At 32.8% G+C, this 20670-nt stretch overlaps 2 protein-coding genes across 2 annotated transcripts; one reads left to right on the top strand and one right to left on the bottom strand.

The window, feature by feature from the left end:
- Positions 1–13785: 13785 nt before the first annotated feature.
- Positions 13786–17020, bottom strand: TRIADDRAFT_32406 (uncharacterized protein; the record flags this gene model as incomplete). The annotated part of the gene is made up of 10 exons (XM_002117301.1): positions 13786–13847; positions 13927–13991; positions 14075–14189; positions 14306–14383; positions 14470–14589; positions 14691–14893; positions 14996–15129; positions 15716–15786; positions 16043–16078; positions 16882–17020. The coding sequence occupies 10 exons, from the start codon at positions 17018–17020 to the stop codon at positions 13786–13788; spliced, it is 1023 nt and encodes a 340-aa protein (XP_002117337.1).
- Positions 17021–19195: 2175 nt separating this feature from the next.
- Positions 19196–20596, top strand: TRIADDRAFT_61408 (uncharacterized protein; the record flags this gene model as incomplete). The annotated part of the gene is made up of 1 exon (XM_002117353.1): positions 19196–20596. The coding sequence occupies one exon, from the start codon at positions 19196–19198 to the stop codon at positions 20594–20596; it is 1401 nt and encodes a 466-aa protein (XP_002117389.1).
- Between the last annotated feature and the right edge of the window lie 74 nt (positions 20597–20670).

The following is a 20670-nucleotide window of genomic DNA, read 5'->3' as shown; positions in this document are numbered from 1 at the left end:
AGATTGGATAGTAATTAATGCTATAAATAGTATGCAAGCTATTTAAGACTAACTGTCTAATGAAAATGTTACCGCATCTGATGTTTGTATTTGATAAATTAATCATGATTTCGTAAAACTACAGCTATCATAAATTCGAAGACATAGATCATGCGCTGCAATTCTAATATTTTTATCGAAAATTAAGAACATAAATGGATTTACTAGGTAGGATGCTATATTGATAACGAACGATAGCCAGATGATTACAGAAAGTTGGGGAATATCAGCGTGTAACTGAAATTGGTTCTGATTGAGTATTGAGTAAGTTAAGACAGATATAATATAGGGCAATGGCAGTAATGTTTGTGCAACTGTCACGATGATAAAGACTCGAATAACGGTTCTTGTGCGATTAATAGAAGCGTTACGGTCTTGAGCTATAGCAGTATTATCGGATATTTGAGAAGATAAACAGATTGCGATACGTTTGTAATTCCTTAACATTATTATTCCTGGAATCAAGTAGACAAATAGTAAAGTAATCGAAAAATAGACAATGTTGAAGACTTTATCATAAGGGAAGCCAATGTCACAGCCTTTCGTTTCTGGATCATAAGCTCCTATTAGGAAAGCAGGGATAGCGAATACGACGCCCATAAGCCAAGACAGTATAATAAACTTAGTACAATGTTTAAAAATGATCGTGTTGCGAAATGTTAAAGGACAACTGACGATTTTTAATCGATAGATACTTATCATAGTTAAACTTGCAATAGAGGTGTTGGCCGATGTAACCATAAGTCCATATGCTAATCGACATATAAGTACACTAACAGGCCTAGATATTGAAGCGGTTGAGATTGCTGTAATGGCATATGTACACTGTATGATTGATGAGAGAATATCAGATATAAATACATTAATAATAAAGTTATAAGATAAATCATGTAAATTTTTAGAGAACGCCACGATCCCTACTAGAGCGATATTGCTAACCAATGTCAACGTAATAAGGCTAAACTGGATAACTATAAGAGCAAAATTTTCTTGCGATTGTGTAAGAGTAGTATTATTAAACATAATCGATGAGTTGGATGTTTTAATCTACAATTATAGCTAAAATTCTATACGATTAAATAAGCCTATTTGACTGTGGATTGATTAAATCTGTTAATACTCGATTATGACGTAGCGTTTCTTGATTAATTGAGTTTTGGAAATACGTTCAACGATTGAAAGGGAACTCTTCTAGTTTTACACTTGTAATCTAAGCCGTCTTGTAATTATCCCTAGTACATTAATGCTTGAAACTTGATAGCGGTAACATCTGGCAGTATTGTTTTCATATCAATTTGTCATACTTAATTGAGCTAATTTCTCTTTACTATTAGATAATCATTTATCTGTTGTTATTCTTAATGAAAGGCATTACAATGACAGTAATAAGAATGTAACGTTAAATGATTGTCAATTTTTATAACGTATGTCGTTCTTTTTGAAGTAAATAGAGTACATGTATATAGACCAATTGAACAGTTAGCCCTTGTAAAGTAGCTTAATATTGCAATTATAGACTATTAGCCATGTTTAGTATGAAGTACAGTAGTGTCTTTTCTATATTTATCTTATGATATATTTAGTAGCCCATAATTATAGACTGTAAGGATAGACTCTATGCTAGAGTACAGATGGCTATATACAGAAAGATGTTGAGCTACTAATAAGGTTAGAGGTAGAAATAGAATTTTAAATCATGTATTAGGATGTGCTTAGTTCATTATACTTTGAGTGGTAGGAATAATGTCTACGAAAATGCTGTAATCATTTCCATATTGGATTAATAGCGGTTCGTTGTAAAATATTGTGACTAATAATAAGCTGAATACGTGCAAAATATGATAGAGTGTTGCTATGCTGATTGTAGCTGCGAAGGCTACGGAAGGTATAAAGCAGGAGACATTAGATTATCTGTTGTTCATTCTAGAAGTTTTTCAGTACTTGTATTTTAACTAAAGTAGAGCTGTGTGTAGCTAGTCTTTGTATTAGATCTAATAAAGTTCTAATCTTCTACAACTTTGGAATTTTTTGTGATCGGATTTCATCACAGCCCTACTTTAGTTTCAAATTATTTTTAAACGTAGAGAATAAATAGAATAAGAAAGGATTACAAAAGATTTCAAGGAGAAAGAATGGTCAATACTGAAGTTTCAAGTCTGATGATTTGTTTATCGGGCTTATACCAACTAAAGTTTGGCTATGGCACTAATAATTTAACGAATCTTAGCAATAGCCATTGAACATTGCGTAATGATTAACAGCATGTTTTAATTTTTTCCAGTTCAAGTTCGCCAGACGAGCGGTATACGAGTATTTTCCATTTGTTGCATGTCATTTATTTTAAATGCACGCGTGTACTCGAAATTGCAAGCAAACAAGTTCAAGAGCTCTCGTTGCCCATCAGCTTTCATTTTCTTCTTGATTAAGTATGGTATATGATAAATCACGATAACTGTAAAATATTATTGCACATCATATATTATATCAGTTTTGTATAATTTCAGAAATTGAATCTATAAATGCAACAGTATTTAGAAATACTATAGAATTAATTTTTCGAATTAAAATCTGAAAAATATTGGATGATGAAATTTAAAGTTTGTGAGAATTCGCTTTGTAATAAACCTTACGTAATTTATCTGATGTTTCAACACTAAGCAATAAACTGTATCAGAACCAGCTCATGTGTTCTAAAGATATAAAGTAATAATGTTATAAAGCTGATCAAACGTATCCCTACCATATGAAGCTAACAAAATTTGTAGTTAGGCCAAGGTTTGCCATTACTGCTAATAAATCATAAGAGCAAACATTGAATAAAATTAAATTATATTTAGACCGATCGATGTTTTCTCATAGTCAACTATACATTGTTCTTAGCCACATGCGAGCTTAAGTAATGTTAAATTTTAGCTAAAAATGCACATTAGCTAAATACAGCAGTCATTATGTTGATAACGTAATTTATTTAATTTGAAAAATATCAGAAATACACTATTTTATGCATTGATATAAATAATATCGCTATTTATAAAAATAAAAATTGGGTAAAGTTGCAATTGTACAAGTTTCTTACATAACAACGTAGAAAAATTAAAGCATAGCACCTTATTTTAAGTCGTCAAGATGTAAAGACTATGCAGACGAATAGAATACACATAAGAAATTTTTGTATTCCAGACCATTTACTGAATACAAAATAAACAGATATAATAATAATATACTTATTGTATGGGCTTGATCTCTAATTGTACCTTCTCGGAAGCGTATACTCGTTTAGTAAAATAGCCTAGCTGTAAATTTCCTTTAATTAATGTGTTTCTTTGTGCAGAATACGTTTGTATTCATTCAAACGGATAATTTATTGATATTATTTTAGAATAATATCGATAACATGGCTCTAAAGTATAGCAAAGTTATCATAGTAGAGAGTTTGATCTATTTGAAAATAGCGATTAGATAACTATTAACTGTATAAAGAGTAAGCAAGTTCTCTTCCATTATTTCGTGTCACATTATTATGAACAGATATTGTGAAGTTTATAATCTATGTGGAACATACATTATAAACTATGTGGAACATTGCTAAAATTGACGGTGAATAGGTCTTCTCTATCTGGCTATGAGGCTTAATTAACTCGAAGACGATTTCAATCTTTCGGTATGTAGTTATCAGAGTTTAATTGTGTTCTAAGATACGATTTTCTTTACAGTAACTTGCTAGTTTCTGCTTATCTTTGGCCTGTAATACTTACTAGAAAATCGATGGATAACAATTCACGTACAGAATTATGTCTTGGAGAGCTTGAAATTAATTTCAATTTAAAGCATAAAATAGAGCTAGATACGGTAGAAGTTAGCAGTTAATCGATTTTATACCCACAACGCATAGCTATAATGATTGCCTATTAATTTTAAATTTGTTCTTCAGTAAATACTCTATAGAAGGTATCGACAGGTACAAGTTTATAAATAGGAAATATATCTCTTCCATACTATTGAATATTTATTGGCCCCAAAATTAGAATCAAACGTTACATTACAATACATCATTTTTTAATTATCAGCTTCATTTATTATTAGCTCAGTACTACTGTCACAAACCAGCTTCGTGACAAGGATAACGTAAAACAAATCTCTAAATTACTATAGTCTCCGGGATTCAGTATCCCTTAACTACCTCACAAGAATTTAGACGCCTTTGATCCTACGTTAAAACAACTATACAATTGAGAACTGCTTTATTCAACTATCTGAAGGGCTTATATACCCTTCTACAGCAGCTAACATTCACAAGTAATCTTATAAAAATACTTAGGTGAGATAACTGGTTTTTCACAGTCGGAATACAGTATGTCCATTCACAGAATCATTTCAGTGCACATTACAGCACAGCATTAAATTTACTGTAACACATTTATAATTAGAGTAATTCCTATAGTAAATAACTAGTTGTAATATAATATCACTATATTATATTAACCAAATTTAGATAGCTATTTCTTCACGGTAGTTCATACCGTAACAACTACACATTCATCAATGCTGATTATTGAATAAATTGCATTATTATATTTATTCAGTATTGGGTATTCAATCACAATTAAACAAAAATATTTCTATTCTTGTTCCATTTGTATATTATAAAGAAATAGAGGATTAAATAAATTTTCACATCGGTATCCTTTATAATATTAGCAAGTAACATTAAATGATTAACAATTTTTATAACGTACATTATCTACCTTTAATATAAATAGAACGTATAGATCAATTAATCCAGCTTTAGGTGAAAGTATTTCTAAACGTATACATTGAATAGAATGAGTAAGTATCTTAAATAACTCCAGGTAAAAAGTACAAACAATATTCAAGTTCTAAATCCGATCATTTATTAATCAGGCTTATAATGACTGATTTTATATCAATTTTATATTTCATATGACAATTTTTACTGATTGCGTATTGGTAAAGAGTGTGCTTTAATTTTTTCTAGTTACAGTTCGCCAGACAAGCGATATACGAGTATTTTCCGTTTGCTGTATGCCATTTATTACAAGCGTACGCGTATACTCGAAATAATAAAGTAAATAAGTTAAAGTGGTTTCTGTGATGTTTCGGAAGATTGTGGATTCGTCATGATCACAGTAAATTACCAGAGTTAATTTAGTAGAGGAATAGAGTTTATTGGAATTAGTGCAAAGGAAAAACCGTGTGAGATTACAGCGTGTATAACGACGTGACCAGTCGAATAGCTATAGTAATGTAGCATAGGTAAAGCGTGCAAGCTTACCGTGTAACTAGCAGAACTAACTAACGAGATAGGTGAAAGAAGATAGCTTTTATAATGTATGAAGCACAGCAGGAGGAAATCATAAAAGACTAATAAGAATATGTTACTTCTATGTTAAGACAGGGCTACGATATAATTGAGCTAGATTCAAAGCGATTTCCACAGAGTATTTTGTTAAATATAAATTATACATATTTAGAGTTATGCTACAATCTAGTGGAAATTGACTTTTACTAAAAATAGACTATACCGTATTTAGAAGTAAACACTACAGTTTCACTGTTCTATAGATTACGATTTTTACTAGATTAAGTATATGATATAACCGGAATGACTGTAAAATATCATTTTCACGTCGTAATGTATATCAATTTTAATAGAATTTGCTTTATAATAAACCTTATGTTACTGTTTAATGATTCAACACTACCCAATAAAGTGTATTGGAAACAGCTCATATGTTCTAGGATATAAAGTAATAATATTATATAGCTAAACAAATGTATCCCTTTCATATATAGCGAAAGCAATTTCCAGTTAGACCAGTATTTGCTATTACTGCTAATAAATCACAAGGGTAAACATCGAATAAAATTGGACTATATTTAGATCGATTATTTTTTCCTAATGGTCAACGATATGTTGCTCTTAGCCGCATGCATAATGTGCATAATGTTAAAAATTTAGCTTAAACGCACAATTAGCTGAAGACAGCAGCCCTTACGCTGATAACATAGTTTATTCTGAAATCCTCTGATTGTAGCATTTGAAAAATGTCAGAAATATACAATTTTACGCATTAATATAAATAATATCGCCGTCTACAAGAATAAAAACCGGTTGAAATTGTAATTATGTGAGCTAATAACTTAATAACGTACTCAAATGAAAGCTTGGCACTTTATTTTGAGCCTTCGTGGTATAAAAATTATACAAGCGAACAGAATGCACATGTGCAATATGTATGTTTTAGATCATTTACTGAAAACAAAAACAAATAGCTAATATAATAATGTTTTTATTCTACGGACTTGATCCAGTAATGTACCTATCTAGGAAGTATGTATAGTAAGATAATCTAGTTACGAGTTTTCTTTCAATGTATTGCTTAGTACAGAACATATTTCCGTTCATTAGTATAATAAAGTTACCATGGCAGTCATTTGATCCATTTGAAAGTAGCGATTAGATAACCATTAACAGCATAAATAGTAAGCAAGTTCTCTGACATTATTTCGTATCGCGTTATTATAGTAGTTATTTATTCTACTTTAGAGTAATAATTAGATAACCGTTAACTCTATCAATAGTAAGTAAGAGATCTAACATTATCTCGTTTCAAAGTCATTGTAGTAGTAATTTGATCTAGCTCTAGAATAAGGATTCGATAACTATTAACTCTATTAATGATGAGCATGTACTCTAACATTATTTCGTATAAAAGTAATTATAGTAGTCATTCGGCTCATTTAATTTTAGAATAACTATTGGATAATCATCAACTCTACAGATATTGAGCAAGTACTCTAACTTGATTTTGTATCGAAGCTATTACAGTGGTAATTTGTTCCGTTTTAAAATAAGGAAGAGATAACCCTGTTAATAGTGAGTAGGTTCTCTATCATTATTCCACTTCAACGTTACTATAGCTGTAATTCGATCCATTTCAGAATAACAGTTATATAGCAATTAAAGCTATAAAAAGTATACAAGCTATTTAAGACTAAGTGTCTAGTGAAAAATGATACCATATCTGATATATCTAGTTCGATAAATTACTCATGATTTCATATTATTACAACTATTATGAATTTGAAGACATAAATCATGCGCTGTAACTTTAACATTTTTATCGAAAACCAAGAACATAAACGGATTTACCAAGTAGGATGCGTTATTAATCACAAACGATGACCACATTACAAAAAATTGGAGATTATCATCAGCGACTACCTGATATTGGCTCTGATTGAGTATCGCATAAGTCAAGGAAGATATAATATAGGGCAATGTCATTAATATTTGTGCTAGTGTCGCAATGATAAAAATTCGAATAACGCTCCTTGTACGATTAATGGAGGCTTCGCAGTCATGAGCTACAGCAATGTTATCGGATATTTGAGAGGATAGACTGGTTGCGATACGCCTATAATTCTTTAACATTATTATTCCCGGAATCAAGTAAATGAATGGCAAGGTAATCGAAAAATAGACAACGTTGAAGATTTTACCATAAGGGAAGCCAACGTCGCAGTTTTTTGTCGCTGGATTATATGTTCCTATTAGGAAAGCGGGGATAGCGAACACGGCGCTTACAAGCCACGATAGTATAATAAACTTATTACAATGCTTAACAATGATTGTTTTTCGAAATATTAACGGACAAGTAACGATTTTTAATCGATAGATACTTATCATAGTTAAACTTGTAATAGAGGTATTAGTCGATGTAACCAAAACTCCATATGCTAATCGACATACCACTGCAACAACAGGTCTAGATATTGAAACAGTTGGGATTGCTATAATGGCATATGTATACTGTATGATCGATGAAATAATATCAGATATAGATACATTAATAATAAAGTTATACGATTGATCGTGTAAATTTTTAGACAACGCCACAATCACCACTAGAGCGATATTGCTAATCAATGTCAATGTAGCAAGGCAAAACTGAATAATTAAATAAATAGAAATTTCTTGCGATTGTGTGTGAGTAGTATTATTATACATAGTCGATGAGTATGTTTTTAATCTACATCTGTAGCTAAACGTTCATACGAATAAATATGCCTATTTGACCGTAGAGAGCTTCGTTCAGAGTGATCGAGTCTGTTAATACTTGATTGGAATCTAACGTTTCTCGACTGAATTGAGTTTGAGATACGTTTAACGATTGAAAGAAATTCACCTAATTTTATTGTTATAACCTAAGTTAGGGGCTACTAATGCCTAAGCCGTCTTGTAATTATCTTAAGTGAATTAATGCTTTAAATTTGTCAGCTGTAACATCTGTTAGTAGTATTTGACATCAACTTCTTATGTTTAATTAAGTTATTTCCCCTTTACTACTATTTACTTATTTATCCATTGTTACTCATTGATAGATGGTATTGCTAATGATATTCTGAAAAGTCGAAAGCAAATGTAAAATATCATCGCAATGTTAAATAAGCGTTGATTTAATTGCTCTTTGTTCTTATCGTACTTTTGTACAATGTTAGAAGATACTGCTAAATTATTACCAATTTTTGTAACGTAAGTCATCTATTTTTAAAGTAAATAGAATGTATAGGCTAAACGGATAGTTGATATTACTTTATTTTGAAGTTACTTTTAAGCATGTAGAACGAAGCGAATGAGAAAAATTATAAATGCTTTGAAGGAGAAAGTATGAAGAATATCGAAGTTTTCAATCTGATCGTTTATTAATCGGGCTTATACCGATTAAAGTTTGGCTATGAGCTAAACTTTATTCATTAATAAAATGAAGTATCAAATACTATTAGTAACAGCTATAAGACTTAATTAGCCCGAAGATGATCTCAATCTTTGAATACATAGTTATCGGAGTTTAATTGCATTATAAGATATGATTATCATCACAGTAAATTGATAGTTTCTGCTTATTTCTGGCCTATAATACCTGCTAGAAAATCGATTGATAACCACTCATGTACAGTATAGTGTCGTGGATGCTTAGAATCAATTAGGATTTCAATTGGGAGCATAAAATAGAGCTAGATATAATAGAAAATTAGCAATCACTTCTATACCTTCAAGAAGATGCATAGCTAGATGATGTCTAATAATTTTAAATGTCTTCTATAAAGTATGCTAAGGAGTAGGTTGGCAGGTATCAGTTTATGTGTAAGAAATATACCTTTGCAATTCTGTTGAGTATTTATTGACCCAAAGTTAGATTCAAACATTACATTCCAATATTTCGTTTTTTAATTACCAGTATCATGTATTATTAGCTCAGTAGTACACGTTAATCATTTTTGATTATTGAAGAAAAGAAAACTTGCACTATTATATTTATGCTTTATTCAATCATAATTAAATAAAACGTATTTCTATTTTAGTGTATTATAAAGAAATAAAGAGTTGAATGAACTTTTAGATCAGCCTCTACTAGTCAAGACAATCTAGATTCGTTAAGATCCCATAAATGTTAGTACGAAATCGTACAATGATAGTATTAAATTCTCAGTTTTGATAAGTTTTCAAAGTTATTGCAGAAGGTAAGGAAGATACGACATGTATAAAATAAAGTTGACTTATGTTCATCGGTGGGAACTTTAAATTAATGGAAGGCGATAAAAAGTATTGTAATTATTGTCCATTTTTGGGACATAATTCAGTCAAGTATCAATAGTTAAATTATTATAGTTTACTATTATAAGATTGTAATAATTTAACGGGTCTTGTTGATGGTCATTACATATTTTGTATTAGTTAAGAGCAAGCTTTAATTATTTCCGGTTAAAGTTCGCCAGGTGAGCGATATACGAGTATTTTCCGTTTTGCTGCATGTCATTTATTTCGAATGTATGTGTATATTCGAAATAATAAGCAAAAAATAAGTTGAAGTGGTTTCGCTGTTCTATAGGTTTCGATTTCTACCAGATTAACTACATGATGAAATCAGGATAACTGTAGAAGAGATTAATATCGTTAAAAGACAATATCCTTAATATGGTTCTACAGTATAATAAAATTATCATAGTAGTAATTTTGATCCGTCGTAAAATAGCAATTGAATATCTATTAAGAGCATAAATAGGAGTAGTAAGTAAGTTCTCTAATATTCTTTCGTGTCACTTTATTATAGTTTTAATTTGGTCTATTTTAGAGTAACAACTAGATAGCCACTAACTCTATTAATAGCGAAAGAGAGCTCTATCATTATCTCTTACCAAACTTATTATAGTAACAATTTAGTCCTGCTAACTTCAGAATAAGGATTGGATAACTATATATCCCACAAATAGTGAGAAAGTACCTATCTTGATTACATATCGAAGTTATTATAGCACAAATTTGATCCGCTTTAGAATAAGAATGGGATAACAATTAACCTGTTAAATAGCGAACAGGTTCTCTATCAATAATCTGTATTTAAGTTACAGTATTCGTAGCTTGATCCATAATAATGACTAGATTGTAATAAACACTATAAATAGTACGCAAGCTATCTAAGACTAAATGGCTAGTGAAAAATGACACCGTATCCGATGTAGCTACTTTGATAAATTAATCATGATTTCGTATTACTACGTCTATCACGAATTCGAAGACATAAGTCATACATTGACGTTTTTACATTTTTATCGAAAATCAAGAATATAAATGGATTTATCAAGTAGGATACGGTATTACTCGCAAACGATATAAAGTTGGCTACAAAAAATTGGGGATTGTTAAAGAGTAGCTGAAATTGGCTTTGATTGAGTATTGAATAAGTCAACATAGTCATAATATAGGGCAATGTCAGTAATGTTTGTGCCAGTGTTGCGACAATAAAAACTCGAATAACGCTTCGTGTACGATTAATAGAAGCTTCGCGGTCATGAGATATAGCAGTGTTATCAGATATTTGAGAAGATAAACTGATAACGATACGGTTATAATTCCTTAACATTATTATTCCTGGAATCAAGTACACGAATAGCAAGGTAATCGAAAAATAGACAACGTTGAAGATGTTACCATAAGGGAAGCCAAAGTCACAGTTGTTCGTGGCTGAATTATAAGTTCCTATTAGGAAAGCAGGGGTAGCGAATATGACGCTTATAAGCCAAGACAGTATAATAAACTTAGTACAATGTTTAAAAATAGTTGTATCTCGAAATGTTAACGGACAAGTAACGATTTTAAATCGATAGATACTTATCATAGTTAAACTTGTAATAGAGGTATTGATCGATGTAACCGTAAGTCCATATGCTATTGGACATACAACAACACCTACAGGTCTAGGCATTGAAACGGTTGAGATTGATGTACCGATATATGTATATTGTATGATAGATGAAATAATATCGGATATAGATACATTAATAATAAAGTTATAAGATAAATCGTGTAAATTTTTAGAGAACGCCACGATTACCACTAAAGCGATATTACTAACCGATACCAATGTCGTAACGCAAAGTTGGACGACTAAAAAAGCAGAGCTTTCTGACGTGTATGTATTAGTATTATTATTAAGCATAGTCGATGAGATAGATGCTTTTAATCTACCTCTATTGCAAAATATCGATGCGATTAAGTGTGCTTATTTGGCCGTAGAATGATTGAACTTGTTAATACTTGATTGCAATCTAACGTTTCTTGATTAAATAAAGTCTGGGAACACGTTCAACGATTAAAGAGAATTTCTAATTTTACTCATGTACCCTAAGCCGTGTTGTAATTATCCCAAGTGAATTAGGGCTTTAAATTTATCAGCTATAACATCTGGTAGTAGTGTTTCAAATCAGTTTTCTATGCTTAATTGAGCAATTTTCTCTTGGCTGCTACGTAATCGTGTATCCATTGTTATTCATTAGTAGAAGGTATTGTTAATGCTACTCTGAAAAGTGGAAAGCAATTGTAAAATTATCATTACAACGTTAAGTAAGGGTTAATTGAATTGCTTCTTGTTTTAATACTCCTTTACAATGTTAGTAGGTAGTGTTAAATTATTGTCAATTTTAGCTATGGAGCTAAACTTTTATTAATTAAAAAAGTATAGTATCAAATACTATTAGTAACGGCTATGAGGCTTAATTAGCTCGAAGATGATTTCAATCTTTCGACATGTAGTTATCAGAGTTTAATTGTGCTCTAAGATACGATTTTCATTACAGTAACTTGCTAGTTTCTACTTGTCTTTGGCCTGTAATACTTACTAGAAAATCGATGGATAACAATTCACGTACAGAATTATGTTTTGGAGAGCTTGAAATTAATTTCAATTTAAAGCATAAAATAGAGCTAGATACGGTAGAAGTTAGTAGTTAATCGATTTTATACCCACAACGCATAGCTATAATGATTGCCTATTAATTTTAAATTTGTTCTTCAGTAAATACGCTATAGAAGGTATCGACAGGTACAAGTTTATAAATAGGAAATATATCTCTTCCATACTATTGAGTATTTATTGGCCCCAAAATCAGAATCAAACGTTACATTACAATACATCATTTTTTAATTATCAGCTTCATTTATTATTAGCTCAGTACTACACATTCATCAATGCTGATTATTGAAGAAAATTGTATTATTATAATTAAGTAGTATTCAATTATAATTTAAATAAAAATATTCCTATTGTTGCTCCTTGGATTGTTTGTCACGATCTTTTTTTGTAAGATTTTCTTGTAATAAGAATAAGAGTTCACTATACGAATCATAACTACGAGTCCAACATAGTAAACCAATTAGAAAATTTCTACTTCGTAACAGTTTTACAAAGAAATGGGGAATTGAATGAATTTTTAGATCGGCCTCTATTAGGCAAGGCAATCTAGATTCGTTGAGACATTATAGATATTAATATGAAATCGGGTCATAATAGTATTAAATCCTTAGTCTTGATAAGTCTGCAAATTTATCGTACAAGGTAAGGAAGGTACAGGTTGTATAAAGTAAAGTTGACTAATGTTCATCGGTAATAATTTTTAATGAAAGGAAGGCGATTGAAACTAGCGTAATTATTGTCAATTTCTTTGACATGATTCAGTCAAGTATCAAAGGTTAAAATCATATTAATTTATTTATATAAGACTTCGATAATTTAACGGGTTTTAGCGATAGTCATTGCGTATCGGTTATGAGCATACTTTTAATTTTTTCCAGTTCACGATCGCCAGATGAGTGGTATACAAGTAATTTTCATTTGTTGCACATCATTTATTTCAAAAGTATACTCGAAATAATAAGCAAATAAGTTCAAGTGCTGTCGTTGCCCTACAGGCTTACATTTTACTGTGCTGTACAATAGATGTAGGCCTACGACAAATTATATATTGACATTAAATGTAGATGAAACAGTTCTTACTGTATGATGTAATTAAAAGAATTAACAAAATGATGTAAAACACATCAAATTACAATAAAATTTAGAAGATGAACAGCTTAACTTGATTCTTTTACTCATTAGTAGGATCACTGGTGTTGCCCATCGATTATGTGAGTGAAGCATGATATAACAGTTATAAATGGTAATGCTGCACTTTGATTTTATCAGACGTTCCTGTTTGTCATATTTAGAATGATAATACAAGTAATATTTATCAGAGAGTTATCAACTTTTAAATATTTTCGATAAACAGGGCTATCAGTTTAATCCACTCATCGAGTCCATAGTTGATAGTTTGCCATTTCGATTAAAGAAATCACATAAAAGGAAAATCAGGAATGAGTAATAAGAAAGTACAATAATATAATAATTAGGAAGTCCAATTATAAGAGTAGGTTTTCTGCCAATACGGTAAATATTCTATTAACGGACCTATAAGACATTGGCAGAGCAAATAATACGTATTATATTATAAAGCCTTAACACATGCAATTGTACAAATATACCATACCGATTATAAGTGATGATCCAGGAATATAACGGCTTAAAAAGCCAAGGATGGCTATCACTTTCTCCCTATACAATTTCGGCATAAGCAGATAATAGTTCAATTTTAATGCCCGATGCATCAAATTTATTACAGTCATTGCCTCACTTACCTTGAATAATTGTCATAACAAGGAGATCTCAGTAAATATAATAGTAACACCATATATCGGCGAGAAATTTCTTGTCTTTCTTGAAAAGTTCGTTTTGTAGTATCGCCCGCTATCACTAAACTACATTAGGACATTATTGTAAGATAAGAATTTCATTCCAAAGTAAAAATTAGTTCATGCGGGATGGCAGATCTATTACAATTAGTAAGAAACCTTTCTAAAGCTCTTTACGATACCTGGATAGATCCGTAAATGTGGATATTAGCCAGGGTTTCCAGGAGTTTTGTCCAAAAGTAAACATGCTTAATACTACAATAAGAGTTTTCATCTGAGAGGTGACTTCTATAGGCTACTTTAGGTTATAACGTAGCGATGATTTATTGATGAATACTTACTGTGAAGAACTGGGCGGACAGTATATAACAGTTCCGCTAGCTTTTGCCTTTCCGTGAGGGGAGTGGGCTCTTGTTCAACAAACATCTTATATTGGTCTAAGTTAGGGTATTGACGACGATCTGGTGCATGAAAATATAACATTACAACAATTACACGGTATAAATTGTTCAAAGTAACTGAATGTAAGTGACAATCTTCGATTTCAAAGTTTAAGCTTGACTACCGGCAGAAAGAGATCGAACGAATCGCCCGGATCTTTCTCCTTTCCATACTGGCAGTTCCTGGGCAGTTGGATCATTTTTCATATTTTGTTTGTTGTTCATCTCGGATAAAGTTTTAGAATCTCTTTTCATGGGTGCAATCGTTGGTCGACATTGGATACCATCTTTGTGCTTGAAAACTAAGACCAATCTCATTGCGGCTCTTTTTGATAAAGTGAATATTACTTGGTGTTGAGTGTTTCCACATTAAAACTACAGTATACCGGTTTCATATTGGATGGTAATAAGTATTACAATGACTTACTTTAAAATTTGTACCATTAATACTACCACCCAGCGTCCAAAGTCGCCGAGAAGACGAGCCGATCCAACTTCAATAAATACTTCAACGTATTCAACTACTGTGAGCCATCTTTTGATCTTTATTACAGATGCAGACTATAGCGAAAGAAAAGAGTTTGCATTGGAAAATATAGTTGCTAATAATGGTATAAGAGTCATTGCAGTAACTACTCATACTGTTCTATTGATAGCTGAAATCAATACTACTTGTTTTACAAGATGGATTAGGGAATTTACACAATTGTTATGTCCGCGTACGATAGCATCTAGTACATACAGTAATAACAGCCTACGCATAGTGCAACCTATGCAATAGTCTACAGCATAGCATTTTATTGGTCATTACGATCACCTTTTTAATACTGAATTAGCACAAGATTAGTTCATATTATCAACTAGGTTTCCATGATGTACCTTTCAGGGGAGTATCGCTATATAAATAATAATTAATTATACAACAGTATGCCTTCATGGTTACTATGATGGCAATTCTTTTCTATGAGCAAGTATTGATGTTGGATGTCATAGTTGTTATCCTGAAGTGGTTAGTATTGATATTTTGAGTGATGAATGAAAGAACTGCTAATAGTATCAGACCTAAGCATATTATGCTAGTCGATTACAGTATGTTCATACGACATAATTTTCTAGGTCTATTCCTGCTGTTTTATCTTACCGAAACATTGGCTAATTTCCTGGCATGTCTATAGATTTCGTCGTTGGTTAACGTCAACAGATTAGATGCAGTATAAACTGTTGTCCAATGAAATGCATATATTCGATTAGATATTTATTCAAGAAATGGATAAAACGGAACTAAGATTATATGAATTCTTATCCTGAAAATTAATTAATAATTACTGTAAAATACAGTTTACAGAGGATAATCGATATAGCAGGTATGCGTTTAACATACATGATGAGTAACAAGACAAATAGATCTCTTTATAATATGTACAGTTTCAGAGGGAGATGTGGGATTGAAGTGCGCTACAGCTTCCTGACTTACCTAATTCTGATATTTCTTGAGAAAAAGGAAATTTGCCTACAGGATAGAAAGTCATAGTTAGACAATTGAGTGTGGAACGACATAAGTACAGTATTACAGGTTTTAGCAAACTCGTCGCCATTCGCTGCAAAAGTACTTGTACCCTTGATCTAGCAATCATGCATAGTACAGTACTGTACAGTATACTATCCTTCAAATTGTATCTCTTAAAGTATTCGTAGGATACTAGTAGGATAGGATTGCTATTCTAGGCTAGATCAGATGGTATACATGAACGCTATCACATCGTTTTAGTCGTGATGGTTGTCATGACGAGCATTCCTACCAAGACACAAGGGGCTGAAATTGCGTGAACTAGTACTGGCACATAGCGATGCTGAATACTAGCACGAGCATTTCACATTAGCGTATTAAATAGCAACACTATTCAATCGTGTTATCCACATTGATATTGTCTGTACAATTTACTAGTAGGACTATATAGGATAGAATTACGAGAGAGGTGGACTCTTTCTTGGAATCCACTTGGTGGTCACTGCTACTCGTTGAGAGCTGCTCTTTTGTAGCGTAAGGGTCCATAGAAATCGCATTACACTATGGCCTATCTTGTAGAATGGGGAATCCACAGGGTGAAATTGTTTTACCCTACATCTATTTACACACTAGTCTAAAATTAAAAAACCAAGTGGATAGCATTCTTGTGATCGGGTGTAGACGATACCCAACGTATTTAGCATGCAAGCTTAGTAGTGTATATCCCCGTAGACTCTGTACTATTAGCAGATATTTTGCTCCCGTTTGCAATCTTTTCAACACCGTATCTATCTTACGTGTATAACCTTGGATAAGATAGGAGACCATACGCAGGATAGCTTCTATTCTCGAAGCTATTTCAGGATCTTTAATGATTAAATCCCTGTAATTGGTAGCAATTTCTTGCCATTTGGCAGTGATAAAATGGAGGATTCCAGACGCCATTTTAGTTGATTGACCTTTAACGTGTCAACTTTCGCCCTTCCGTTTGTATGTGGTGTCCCGTATCAGCTGACCCTGTACTGGTACTGGTACTGGTACCGGCTGGGCCCCAAAACCTGTACTGTACACTGTACACTGTACTGTACAGTACTGTACAGAATCTGTACGAGAGACCTTGTATGAGTCTGTACCAGACAGGTACAGTATCATACCATACAGTCAGGAACTTCTATAGTAAGACTAATACTACTCTTAACCATGTTCGTTGCGCGATTTTATGGTACCGTACCGGACCGTACCAAACCATACCGCACCGTAACGCACCGAACTGTACCGTACTGTACGCTCTCATACTATAGTGTACTGTACGTTTTTAGAGGTACAGAATAGTGTACAGTTCCTGTAAATCAACGGATCAAATCTCGGTTTCAGTATGGCGAGGTTTTATGTTTTGATAGAAATCCTGGAATGATGACAGAAATGAGAAACATGAATAAAATGATAGGATGAAACCATAAGATGGATTTTATGGTCTGGAGTCTGGACTGCTGTCACCTTACACTGTAAGTACGGAAGAATGATAGTCGACAGGCCTGTGATTACAGTGTACAGTATACAGTAGTACTGTAGGCTGTTGGGACATCATCCGAAAATATCTCCACAAATCTTTTTGCACCTCCCCTCAGGTGATAGATTGACTAATGCATTATGCAATCATTTTTAATATCTTAGTATAATTTTCGATGAATAGATATTTGAAAATGAGCCATTTGGTTGTATAAGATATAATATACGAGTTGCGTAATATACACTATATCTTCATCTTGCGCGTTGAAAATGAGCTGAAATGGACAAAATTGTAAAATAATATCATCGTTGTACAGTACTGTATATTAGTCCAAGTATCAGCCCAGAGAGGTAAGCAAAGATCAGATATCATTTGCATATTTTGCATGGTCTACTATACTGTACACTACTGTACTGAAAACTACACAGTTATAATGCTTGGCCGGACAACACTAGTAGAAAGAAAAATTCCTGTACCTCCATCAGATGCAGTGACGTATAGTACCAGAAATGGCTTCCTTAGACCACCTTTTTTACAGGCCAATTTGCTGTATCATCAAAGACTTGAATTGCAACGGTACAATTATCTCGGTTCAGTAGAACTTCAGTTAAAAGGCGATCATGATCTTGGGTTAGCTCATGCACAGGTCTGCAGTATACACTACAATAAAGAGTTCTACACCTTTCAAACTAGAATCATGGATGGTATTGCATAGTCCCCTTTCTTGTATCTCGATGAGGAAAAGACCATGATTCAATGACTAGTTATAGACTACATTTTCAATCATGGATAGCTAATAGTATCATTCACCATTATACTGTACAAAATTACTCATTTTGCATAAGTACAGTACAAATCACCAGCAAAATAATTGCCTTCTCTATGTTTAGTATACGGAACGATCATTTCCAGTCTCCACTCTTTTTACGTGACTCATCTCACTTTGACCGCTACATTAAAAGTATGAAATAATTCAATTAACTATTAAGAAAGAGGGACAGTAAACAAAGAGAAAAAAAAAAGATTCATTTTCCATACAGCATTAGGATTGGATCACTAAAATAATAAGGCTTATTATAGACAAAACAGATAAATACCCAAATACAGTAGAAAACTTTCAGTTCTCACCTCTCGGCGAGTTATGATTGACATGATTGATGCTGCTTATTGATTTAGTTTTGCGATAGCGGAGCAGTAGATAGGGGTGCTCTTGTACAATAAGGTTCTCTTTGCTAAATCTATGGTGGAAACTGTATACAACCAGTCATCAATACTAAAGCCATCTCGCGCTATTCTTAGCCCATGACGTCAAATTATCAATTGGGCTGCTAGCGGTAAACCTGGAGCAGATTTCCTGAATAGTCAATACTCAAGAGCGAGCTATAGTCAAGGACCTCTGGGTACAAACAACGAGTGTAAAACGCAAATAGAAAACGTACGGACTACATCACATTAATTAATAGCATACACGCACTGTTGGTCTAAGGAGCAGTCCGATGTAGGTATTGGATCACAGCCACCTTTCTCTTTAAACTGATTACTGTTACTGGTAGACTAACCACTGGTTGGTGAATCACACTTTCCATCTTTAAAATTTGATCTACGCGTCAATGGAGAAAGTATTTGTTATCTTAGCAATTTTAGGGGCTATTAGCTTTCTTTCTGGCTCTTTATCCTTCTTTGTTATTGGTGTTCATCCAAGTAATGGGACCATCAGTGCTATGACATTTACTACGCCTGTACTACCAGCTATCTCCATCTTTTCCGTAATAACAGCTTTACTAACTTATAATCAAAAGCCGAATGCTACTCTTTTAGCTTCTATCATGGCGTTGTCGGTATGGAGTATAGCCCTATCGACCGTTAATATTATAACATACTGTTATATCTTTATTAGCAACAATTATTTTAATACTGCTCCGCAATGCATCCTCTTCATTGTCAATATTGCTACCGCTTTAGGTATTAGTGGATTGTCTTGTTTAAGCGTCAATAGGTATTATAAATCGTTGTCTGCGTGCAATGATTATGAAAGATGCAGTGGCTGGGTACGATATTACTGGACAGATGAATTTTGTTGTACAGGTTCAAATCAATATTATGGTAGTGTAGGCCAGGGCCAAGTCATTGCCAGTATTACGCTATTAGTCAGTAGTATCGTTGGTTTGTTTGGCGAAAATAGTGTTTTCCCCATGTTATTTATCCTAGCTGGTACTTGTCTATTGACTGCGGGCATACTAGGCATCATCACATCTAAGTTACAATTACCCGATGCTGGTATATGGTTTCTCACTTTCAGTCGTGCTGGAGGATGTGGCTGTTGGGTATCGGTTATGTGTAACGTTATATTTATTGTTCATGCAAAGGAATATTCTCGGTGGAATACAGCAACCTCGTTGGTGATATTTGCATTTACAGCTATATCAAGTATAGCTGGATTTTTCTTATCGGTTTCTGTAGAAGTAATTATTGGAAGTCGATTAGGGATGCATAAGTATGATCCGGTGAAAAATGGTGAACCTTGGCAGGGTTATAGCCAAGCATTGAAAACCAAACAATTTGTCTTGTGCTTCATATTAACGCTCTGTGGTTGTATCTTTATCGCGATTACCTTTCTAACGGCAATACTCTTGCATGCTGCACCTTTTGTACTTTTTACTAGCTTAACATCCTATTTTTTGATTGCTGCCGGTAGAACTGCAGGAAATATATTGAAAAGAAAAAATGTTTCAATTCACAGTTGTTATTTAGTTCTGTGCAGCATGAGTAGCTTTTGTCTAGCAGCCAACTTTGTTCTATCCATCCATCAGTTGCTCTTGTGGATATTGATCGATAAATCGCCACATAAATCGCCTGCCTTTATGATTATTGATCTAGTCAACATCGGGGTGTCATTATTCTGTCTTTTTGCTACATTGTACAGCGTCTATATCTACGGTAACGAAGTCACTAAAGATGTCTTAACGGAAGAAGCAGATGCTGCATCTGAAGTTAGGAAGGATTTACTGTAGTGAGGAGTAAGCTAATTCTCTATTTTCGATGAAAATGACGATAGAAAGGGGACAACGATTGTATTTTTACCAAT

The sequence above is a fragment of the Trichoplax adhaerens genome, genomic scaffold (assembly GCF_000150275.1).
Source record: "Trichoplax adhaerens TRIADscaffold_23 genomic scaffold, whole genome shotgun sequence".
NCBI lineage: Eukaryota > Metazoa > Placozoa > Uniplacotomia > Trichoplacea > Trichoplacidae > Trichoplax > Trichoplax adhaerens.
The sequence above is the reverse complement of the archived record's forward strand: the minus strand, read 5'-3'. Positions and strand labels throughout refer to the sequence as shown.